This window comes from Salmo salar, chromosome 21, assembly GCF_965601325.2.
Source record: "Salmo salar chromosome 21, fSalSal1, whole genome shotgun sequence".
In the NCBI taxonomy this organism is placed as follows: domain Eukaryota; kingdom Metazoa; phylum Chordata; class Actinopteri; order Salmoniformes; family Salmonidae; genus Salmo; species Salmo salar.
This window is the reverse complement of record NC_138311.1, coordinates 23769382-23780486: the sequence shown is the minus strand read 5'-3', so window position 1 is coordinate 23780486 and position 11105 is coordinate 23769382. Positions and strand designations below refer to the sequence as shown.

The 11105-nt window shown below is 44.0% G+C and overlaps 1 protein-coding gene across 16 annotated transcripts in view; it reads right to left on the bottom strand.

Annotated features, from left to right (window-relative positions):
* Positions 1-203: 203 nt before the first annotated feature.
* The window catches only part of LOC106581943 (peripheral plasma membrane protein CASK), a 212771-nt gene continuing 201869 nt past the window's right edge, over positions 204-11105 (bottom strand). For all 16 annotated transcript variants that reach the window (XM_014164474.3, XM_014164475.3, XM_014164482.3 and 13 more), the window contains 7 exons: positions 9348-9544; positions 8997-9112; positions 4616-4696; positions 4428-4508; positions 3733-3935; positions 3541-3624; positions 204-3014 (listed from right to left, as the gene is read on the bottom strand). In XM_014164474.3, the coding sequence (XP_014019949.1) occupies positions 2838-3014; positions 3541-3624; positions 3733-3935; positions 4428-4508; positions 4616-4696; positions 8997-9112; positions 9348-9544 (939 nt within the window). In that variant the 3' untranslated portion in view covers positions 204-2837. The remainder of the gene's footprint in view (positions 3015-3540; positions 3625-3732; positions 3936-4427; positions 4509-4615; positions 4697-8996; positions 9113-9347; positions 9545-11105) is intronic.

The following is an 11105-nucleotide window of genomic DNA, read 5'->3' as shown; positions in this document are numbered from 1 at the left end:
AGCCCTTGCACGGACCTTGCAGAGGGCCCCGCGAAACTGCGCTACGCCACTGGAGTGTGACTAGAAATGCACTGTGGGGATTACAGTAATATGAATGACATTACTGAGACATGCTGCTTATGAACCTGAATGTCATCTGGCTGAATAAACATGTTTTGAGACTACTTGAGTCTGCGCGTGCAAAGACAAGAGCCAGACACAGGTTACTTTTTCCAACACATAAAAGGAAATATATGTGAAAAAACTGTTCATACTGAAGAACTTTATCATTGTAGACTATTTTACACTGGGGCAATCATATCATCAGTCATATTTCATATACACGGTTATTCAGATGCACAAACTACCTCCTATTCCTTTGCAAAGACTTCACCTTGCAAAACGTAGTGTAAATATCCTTTCCATATAGTTATACAGTTGCAGAATACAAATCAGCATTAGTCTTTCATTGATTAAACTTAATTGAAATACTCTCAGACAACACATTTCTGAAATGGCAAATCAGCAATCAGTTGTAATTTTATCCCCTCCCCTCTTGATTATCTTATACAACAAATCACAGACAATTTTGGTAGAACTTTATATTATCTACACGTGATAAAGCATTTAATGGATTAGTAAATAGTTTATTCATCATTAATCCATTCATAAGCTGTTTTAATATAGGTCCTTATGAACTTTAATAATAATAATTTGTCTTTTTGTGTGGCCTCATCTAAAGTGGGCTATTTATACTTTATAAATACTTTAATGTTTTGAGTGCAGTATAATTTCTCACAAGAAGATGGACATGCCATTGGTAGAGACATTCCAGCTGTATCTGATGCTCCTTAAGGCCTTAAAATGGCCCCTAGAACATATCAATGGTAGAAGAATAGGCATAAAACAAAGGGATGTTAAAAGAACTATATTGAACATTATTCACAAAAAACTGTTGTGACACAACTGTTGCAAGGACTTGAGGAAGAATTGTATTGTGAATGTTTTGCTAATGTTGTTAACCTTGCGAATGCAAACCGAGTTTATTTTTGCGAGGGTGGAGACTTTGCAAACCGGTACTCCCAATTTCTAATACATATGGACCCAGAACTTATTCACACAGCTGACGAAATTACACAATATTTAATACGTGGTTGGATAAATAGATGGAATAAAATGTTCAACATATTTTCTCTATTGTGTGCTTATTGTTTAACCATTGATATGTTCTAGGGGCCATTTTAAGGCCTTAAGAAGCATCAGATACAGCTGGAATGTCTCTACCAATGGCATGTCCATCTTCTTGTGAGAAATTATACTGCACTCAAAACAAAGTATTTATAAAGTATAAATAGCCCACACTTTAGATGAGGCCATGCAAAAAGAGTTACTAATAATTAGTAAATGGTTTATAAGGTCCTATTTTAAACAACTTATGATCTTATGAATCATGAAATACTTAGTTGTGTATGAATAACTAGGTTACTTTATTTGTGAATCATTACTCCCACCTTTAAACTATTTACTAATCCATGAAATGCTTTATTACGTGGAGTTATTATAAAGTTCTACCACACATTTGTTTTTACAAACACATTGATACCATGGTCGATTTGGAAAAATCTGTTTTTAGAAATGTCATCTGAAATGGCAAGGTATGTGCATAGGTGTCAAGGTTCTTTTTGTTGGTTATTTCCTGTTCCCCTTGCTTCCTCCCTTGGTCAAATGGAGTCTTCCATACGTGTGGAATGTTGGTTTTCAGTTGGGAGGATGTTACAGCAGAACACTGGGGGAACATGGACAGACGGCATGGAAGCTTGCGAATGTCCAACATGCATGGGACCTCATTCAAATGTCTAAAACATTTATGGATTCATTTAGAAGAGACAGTACCCCGTCTGAGTGTGTGTATGAAGGGGAGAAGGGGGTGGGGCTAGGGTTTTTCTATATATATATATATTTTTTAAGGCAAGTCAGTTAAGAACAAATTCTTATTTACAATGACAGCCTAACCCGGACGATGCTGGGCCAAATGTGGGCCACCCTATGGGACTCCCAATCACGGCCGGTTGTGATACAGCCTGGAATCGAACCAGGGTCTGTAGTGACGCCTCTAGCACTGAGATGCAGTAGCTTGTGCCACTCGGGTGTAATAACATGTACAGTCAAAATGAACCAAGATGAAACTGAACTACATGAACAATAAGACAGAGAAAGATTATGTGAATGAAGTAGACGATAATGGCTAATAAAGGAGAGGAGTAAAGGTGCAGATAAATAAAAGGTGTTGAGGATGAGATCCAGATAAAGGGAGGCTGTGGTGTTTCTCTTCAGTCTGTCCAGAGAGAGAGGAAGAGAATACCCACAAACAGCAATTGTAGTGCAGGGAAAGAACTACAACAGAGGGACAGCTAAGAACTACAACATCCATGATGGATGGGCTGATGGGGGCACAGACAGTCACATGATGTAGAAGGCTGCAGTGCACTACTGGGGAGGAGATACAGTACTGTCTCTTTAAAACAAACATCTGCAAAAATGTTGCCTCCTAGATAATACAGACATGACAATACTTATTTGTTTATACAACACTACGGCTAGGTAGTCTGTAAGGGCAGAGTTTGATTGGCTGCTGAAGGTCATGTGCAGTACACAGAGGTTTCTGATTGGTTGAGGTGCTTTTCTTTTCCGAAGGAATGATGGGAGTTTTCACAGAGATGCATCGCCAGTGAGACAGGGAGGAGGGAGGAGAGAAAGAGAGGAGTCATTGGAGGGGAGAGGGAGGGGGTGGTGTCTGTACAGGTACAGTGGACCCAGAAAGACACAGAGGGGAGGAGAGAAGGTGTTCTTTCCTATCCTCAGTAGACCCAGGACACAGGGATCCACTGTGCAGTGGTACAGACCAGGTCTATAGCCTCCTCTAGGTGTCTGATGGTCTCGTCTATCTCGTTGTTGATTATGGTCTGGTCAAAGTAATGGGCATAGGTCTTCTGAAGAATCTCTGACTCCTTCTGAAGACGCTGCAATGACTCATCCTACAGAGAGAGAGAAGGAGGGGTGAGAGAGACATATGTCTTACCAATAAAGCACCATTAAATGAATCTGACAGAGAACGAGGGAGGGTATAGAGTGGATGGGTAGGGATTCAGGACAGTTCTTTGCTTGGCCTGGTGTTAAAGAAGGAATAGTAACCCTCATTCAGAGAAAGGAGTGAGCTGGTTTACTGAGGCAATATACTGTACAACACAATAGAGCACTACTGACTATGGCCGGCGTTTTCTCCACTCATACTTACTGGCAGCTTCCTGCACCACCTGGGGAGCTGAGAGCCATGCAACGGAACGCAAGAGAAACGGAAAAACTGAATCTCACACACAGCATGCAAAATAAATGAATGAAGAAAGTGATGAGAGAAGAAAATGGAGGAGTGCAGAAAAAAGAAGAGTGGCTACAGCTGCAGACCGTTCCAATATTACAACAAAAAGGTTGACTTTGTGTGTGTGTGTGTGTGTGTGTGTGTGTGTGTGTGTGTGTGTGTGTGTGTGTGTGTACACGTCTTACTTCGTTGATGCCAGGGGTGATGGTTGGCGCGGCGATGAAAACAACATATGGAGCAAACTCTGCTGTCCGCAGGACCTTCAGGGCCTAATGGAGAACAGGTTACAGGTCAGCTGGCCTGTGTGTTTGTGACTGTGTATTATGCCTGAGAAGACCCTCTGTGTTCACAAGTGGAAAATACGCCCTCCCACCCACCTGTGGCTCTACGTCCAGTATGGAGATGAGTCCCTGCTCGTGGATCTGGCGAATGGTCTCTAGCCGCGTGCCGTACATGGCGTCCTCGTGACTACCGTACTCCAGGTAGTCATTGTTACTGATGTCCTGCATCATCTGGTCATGTGACACAAAGTAGTAGTTCTTCCCGTTCTCCTCGTCCTTCTTAGGAAGTCTGGTCGTATCTGGGGAGGGAGGAAGGGAGAGATGAAATGGAGGAGGGGGGGTTGAGTAAAAACGATAATCACAATGGATGGTCAAAGTGAGTCAGTGACTGTGTCGTCCGTGAAATGGGGTAGGCAAATCTGTGTGTGTGTGTCTTACGTGGGATGGGGTAGGCAAATCTGTGTGTGTGTGTCTTACGTGGGATGGGGTAGGCAAATCTGTGTGTGTGTGTCTTACGTGGGATGGGGTAGGCAAATCTGTGTGTGTGTGTCTTACGTGGGATGGGGTAGGCAAATCTGTGTGTGTGTGTCTTACGTGGGATGGGGTAGGCAAATCTGTGTGTGTGTGTCTTACGTGGGATGGGGTAGGCAAATCTGTGTGTGTGTGTCTTACGTGGGATGGGGTAGGCAAATCTGTGTGTGTGTGTCTTACGTGGGATGGGGTAGGCAAATCTGTGTGTGTGTGTCTTACGTGGGATGGGGTAGGCAAATCTGTGTGTGTGTGTGTCTTACGTGGGATGGGGTAGGCAAATCTGTCAGGGTGTTTTGTGATGAGTGTGTTCTTGATGTGTCTTCTGCCCACTCCATGGGCACCTTTGGAAGAGAGAGCAGTCAGAACGCAATAGGAGCACACTACCTAGTACCGTTAGCCAATACGTCACAACCCTCTGTAGTATGCTAGTATGGATGCCTCTACTTACCTAACAAGACTAGTGTTTTCCTCTTAAACGCAGGCAGTTTCACAACCTCTTCATACGTGACGAGATCTAGTTGGTCGAATACTGGAAAAAGAGGGCGGAGGAAAGAGAGAGGGGTAGTGAGATACTGTGAAGGAGAGGTGCAGACAGACTTCCATAGTAGTGGTTTACACTGGGAGAACACAGGACCCTAACAGTGAGGTGGAGCTATGGGACAGAGAGAATGTCTGTGACAGTTAGTTGTTAATGGAGAAAATTATAGCCTGGGTACTGTTTCAACAACACTATATCAACATCTGGGAATGACAAGGACAAGGTGGCTAAAAGAGGAACAGACTAGCACCCAGGCTAGCCATGAGATGAAGGAGTAGACATATTGTCTCTGACAGCTGGGAGATAATGAACTATGATGTTACAAGGATAGATAGAACCGGAACTTCTCCTTGGAGTCGTATAAGTTCAATGGCGTGTATGTCCTTAAACCTGACACCATTAAATCAAATAGCTAAATCTGAGGAGTAATTTATCCTAACCCAGGCTAATGCCCTAATCGAATGAGATGGAGAGATTTGGGATAAGACTGTTTACATTTGGCAAACAGGAAGGGAGAATATTCAATGTTTTGCTTCTACTCTGAGGCTACTTTGTAGCTGTTAGGGTGAACGACCATTATGTTTAAGCGAATAACGCAGTGACACCACAATGTATGTGTGTGTTACGTTTTTACATTTTTGGAAATAAACAATGGGATAGATGGGACAGATGGAAGGGGGTGAGCTGAATAAGATGGAGGAGAGAACAAAGCACAGTAGGACACAGTACTGGACACTCCTGGGAGTCTGTACAGCATTAGCATGTGTCCTTACCCTACCTACAGTGGAGGGTACTGCACACAGGGTACTGCTAACGTCACCTCTACGGTAACATGAACCTAACAGCTGTGTGTGTGTGTGTGTGTGTGTGTGTGTGTGACATGGGAAATACAACACCAGGAGCACCATGTATTCTCTCTGGGATAGAATGGTCTCTCCTGCTTTCTCTCCACTCCTTTTTCTCTTATCCTTGTTCTTTCATCCCTCTCTCTCTCTATATATATATATCTAATGGCTGAGGATGGCTCACTCTCTCCTGCTTCCTGCTTTCTCTGCTGCTCTGTTCTTATTGTCTGGCATGTGTCATTGACCTTAAGCCAACCTATAACCTTGTGCACCATGTGTCACATTCTGAGAAAGATATTCAGGGATATCAAATGGGGACTCTTCCCTGGGGCAGATGCACCATGTTAAAATACAACTGACTAGATCTGAAACACACAACACCAAAATAAACTAAATGTATGGGTGAGGAAGAAAACCAGAAAAAAAATGATCTATGTTCTTTCCGTTTTGTGCTGGATCTCTGTTGCTCTGAGCGGGAAAACAGAAACAAAACGGAAACGTTGGGACTGACACCTGGTCAACTAAAGGGTTAATAACAACGCAAATGGAAAAAGAGAAACAGAGTGAAAGAGAATCAGACCAAACCAAAAGAGGCGTTAGCTAGCCAGATACCGTCACTGGTTGTTACTTACATGCAGAGAGGCCATTTTGAAGGGGACAGCGTGAGAGATGGACAGGGTCATAACATGGTTCAGTTACACAATACAGTAGTTACTACACATACAGCAATACTACACTGCAGCAGCAAAGCGCTGATGCACTGACTTCTTTAAATTAGTCACCCAACGGAGTAGGATGAAGTTGCTCATAGACGATGATCTAGGGTCAGTATTGTATTTCTCCCCTTAATGGTTAAGGATTCGGATTTGGGCAGGGCATACTGACCTGAGATCTGTGTCTAAAGGGCAACTTCTACCCAGAGCACCACACTCTGGCCTCTTGAGGAGGGAAAGTAGGAAAGACGCATCTTTCTAGAATTAGAATGGGCCTGGAGTCATAGGCCTTGTACTATGAACATGCTGCTAGCTATCCACCACATCACTTCTCATCCTCACACCAACTGTACCTGAGGAGAATGAGACTACATTCAAAATCAGTCTATAGTTCATGCAAAAAAAAACTATATGAGCGACTCCGATATGAATGCTTAGAGAGCAAGCTAAAAATGTAAAGCAAAATGATAGCATGCTTTGCTGTTACTAGGAGAAGCAATATGAACATTCACAGTTGGTTCTTTACACATACAGCTTGCATGCATTTCTGGTATCATCCACTTGTAAGTTACAGATGCACAAAGATCATGCCTCCAAAACAGGCTAACCTCAAACCACCAATAACAGGGGAGGTTAGCATTCTTTTTTTTGGGGGGGGGGAGTTGATATTTTGTCTTTCTCACTCTTTATTCACCATTCATTCATGATTATCTGAAATCATGGTAGCATCCACATTAATGTAAAAGGGTTCAGAAACATATTCTGTTCTTATTTACAACAAAAGTGCCTCCAAAATGACAAAACATGATTTACTATTAATTTATTCTGGGCACAACATAATCCTAAACACAACCAAAACAAACTGCAAATGCATGTGTGAAGTCACAAGCTTGATGTAGTGCTAGGACTACGGGACCGAACACTTAAAAGGTTTAGCTTCACTGTCCAAATAAATACGGAGGGAAGTTTAAGTCAAGAGAAGTGGTCTTTATCTAGATCTGGACCTGAAACACTAATCCAGGTTCCCAGCTACATTCATCTGTGTGAGCCTGAGTTGTTCTGGGAGTGCCCAGGCTTCACCATCATTTGAAACCCAGTTAAAGGGCAAAGCCTGAGCACTCATGAAACTTAATGTGGGTCAGGTAGGTCAGGGCTGTGTCTATCTGCAACAGCTTAATGTGGGTCAGGTAGGTCAGGGCTGTGTCTATCTGCAACAGCTTAATGTGGGTCAGGTAGGTCAGGGCTGTGTCTATCTGCAACAGCTTAATGTGGGTCAGGTAGGTCAGGGCTGTGTCTATCTGCAACAGCTTAATGTGGGTCAGGTAGGTCAGGGCTGTGTCTATCTGCAACAGCTTAATGTGGGTCAGGTAGGTCAGGGCTGTGTCTATCTGCAACAGCTTAATGTGGGTCAGGTAGGTCAGGGCTGTGTCTATCTGCAACAGCTTAATGTGGGTCAGGTAGGTCAGGGCTGTGTCTATCTGCAACAGCTTAATGTGGGTCAGGTAGGTCAGGGCTGTGTCTATCTGCAACAGCTTAATGTGGGTCAGGTAGGTCAGGGCTGTGTCTATCTGCAACAGCTTAATGTGGGTCAGGTAGGTCAGGGCTGTGTCTATCTGCAACAGACAGTTCATGCTGCCAACTACACCGGTGGCCTGATACTCCTCCCCCTCCCTCAACCCATCTCATCCCAGCTCTATAGCTCAACTTCCAGGCTCCCACCTTCCTCAGTACCTCCCCCAGTACCTCCCCTAACCCTCTCTTTCCTTCTCTCAACCCCTCTTAACTCTGCAAGTCCTCTCCATGGCCCCTTCCCTTCCACCTCCTTTTCACCCTCCCTCCGCCTCTTACTGGTGTCACTTGAGCCGCTGCAGTCCTAACACAGACACACATGGCAGTGTCAGTTTCTCCTGCACATTGGCCTTGGCCTGGTCTGTTGAGACAGCCACCTTGCGATCACGGACACCCGAGATCCACAGACACAATGTTTGCTGCCCTCTACATCTCACACACTGTGTTCAACTATCCATAGGAAACAAGAGGCTTTGGTGGAGACACGAAGTAGGTTTGAGGCATTCAATGTGGGCTACTGTCTTTAATGTGGTGAGTGTCTAAGGCACTTTGGAACACACTCTCAATCCCAAACCCTCTCACACATGTATATTCACATGCAAACAAGACATTAATGTGCATGCACGCCACAGGGGGCTGCTGAGGGGAGGACGGCTGGGATGGAAAAAAAATCGAATGGCATCAAACACATGGAAACCATATTAAGGTGCCACCAACCTCCTGTGATACACACACTCGTACTGTGCATGCCAACTTGATAACTGCACACTCGCCCTCATATTTAAGCTTGCCCTTGTGCCCTAGCACCAGGTCTCACTGCTATGACTATGTCACTGGAGCCAGCGGAGGTTACAAGGTTCTGTTACCTGAATTCCCTACTCTCCATGCCCTCCCTGCCCCCAGATTCCCTCCCTCTCCCTCATACCCGCATGCCACCTTCTCACACATGTGAGACTCTCACAATCCATGCAGTAACAGCTGAGGAATGGATGTGAGTGAGTATGTACCTTCTTTGTGCTTGGTCAGGTATTTGTGAGAGTGAGTGAGTGAGTGAGTGAGTGAGTGAGTGAGTGAGTGAGTGAGTGAGTGAGTGAGTGAGTGAGTGAGTGAGTGAGTGAGTGTGTGTGTGTGTGTGAGTGTGTGAGTGTGTGTGTGTGTGTGTACCTGCGTTGTGCTTGGCCAGGTACTTGTCTTTGTACTGTTTCTTCTTCTTGCCAAACCAGGTACAGCTGGCCTGCTGCTCCTGCTTAGTCTTCTCCATGGCTATACATGCCACACGCCTGGAAACACACCCAATAAAACTCAATCATCTGCTCAAACATTCCAGGCTTTCTTTGGGTTCTTCGAGGGTTCATTCTGGGAGCTTAGATCAGGTTCTCTCTAAATATGGGTTCTGTGTTAAATTACTCTACATCCTAAAATGCTCTAGCTCGTCAGTTCTGGGGCTGGTTTCTAAGTCTGAATGATTCTCTAGATGGAGATCTGGGTTATATCACGATGTGTGTGTCTACTCACCACTCCTGGAGTTCTGGTGAGGGTATGAGCCCTGCAGTTCCATTTTTGGTGTTCTCCAGTTTGCCCTGCCACCAGTTGTGGTCGTCTTTACTGATGATCTGGATGATGTCACCGACCCGGAAGGGAATCCCGGCCTCCTTGCATGGGATGAGGTCATCTCTGGAGGGGTCATACTCAAACTGGGCCCTCACATAGATCTGTGACACACAGACAGGGGTAAGAGGTTAGAGTTCACAACGGAATGGGGTAAATGAGTCACTGATGAGGTAGGGGCGAGGGTGAGGGAGAGAGAAAGAGGGAGGTAGAGAGGGCTAGAGAGAGACAGAGAGATACAGCGAGAGAGAGCAGTTGTGTTGAGATGGGATGGGCATTATTTCCTGTGACGCCCGGTCGCCAGGTTGGAGACCTGGAGACGGAGGAGTGGCGTGTGGCTATATAGACTAATGGGTTGTCAGATTGGAGACCTTTCCCTATGGGTAGTTCTACCTCACTGGGGACAAAATATATAAATAGCTGAGTGCTATAAATGAGCCTCTCTCTCCGGTTGCCAGGTTGGACACCTGTCCCTATGGGCTGTGGGCAGTAGTGTGCGTATGTCGCTGCCTGTTCGTATCTCACAGGGGAATAATACAAAACATAAGTTGTGGTATAAATGAGCCTCTCTTTTCTGAGGCAGTATCCTGATATACAGTGCCTTCAGAAGGTATTCACACCCCTTGACCTTTTCCACATTTTGTTGTGTTACAGCCTGAATTTAAAATGGATTAAATTGAGATTTTGTGTCTCTGGCCTACACACCATACCCAATAAAGTCAATGTGAAATAATGTTTTTTGAAATGTTTACTAATTAATTAAAAATGAAAAGCTGAAATGTCTTGAGTCAATAAGTATTCAACCCCTTGGTTATGGTAAGACAAAATAAGTTCAGGAGTAAACATTTGCTTAACAAGTCACATAATAACTTCCATGTGCAATAACAGTATTTAACATGATTTTGGAATGACTACCTCATCTCTGTACTCCACACATACAATTACCTGTAAGGTCCCTCAGTCGAGGAGTGAATTTCAAACAGATTCAACCACAAAGACCAGGGAGGTAAAATAAAAATCAGACATTGATTATCCCTTTGAGCATGGTGCAGTTATTAATAACACTTTGGATGTTGTATCAATACACCCAGTCACTACAAAGATACAGGCGTCCTTCCTAACTCAGTTGCCCGAGAGGAAGGAAACCGTTCAGGGATTTTACCATAAGGCCAATGGTGACTTTTTAAAACAGTTACAGAGTTTAATGGCTCTGATAGGAGAAAACTGAGGATGGATCAACAACATTGTAGTTACTCCACAATACTAAACTAATTGACTGAGTGAAAAGAAGGAAGACTGTACAGAATTCAAATATACCAAACATACATCCTGTTTGCAACAAGGCACTAAAGTAATAACGCAAAACATTTTGGCAAAGCAATTCACTTTTTGTCCTGAATACAAAATGTTATGTTTGGGTCAAATCCAATCTAACACATTACTGAGTACCACTCTCCATGTTTTCAAGCATAGTGGTGGCTGCATCATGTTATGGGTATGCTTGTAATCGTTAAAAACTGGGGAGTTTTTCAGGTAAAAAAGAAATGGAATGGAGCTAAGCACAGGCAAAATCCTAGAGGAAAACCCGGTTCAGTCTGCTTTCCACCAGACACATTCACCTTGTAGCCAAATCGACACTGGAGTTGCTTACCAAGAAGACAGTGA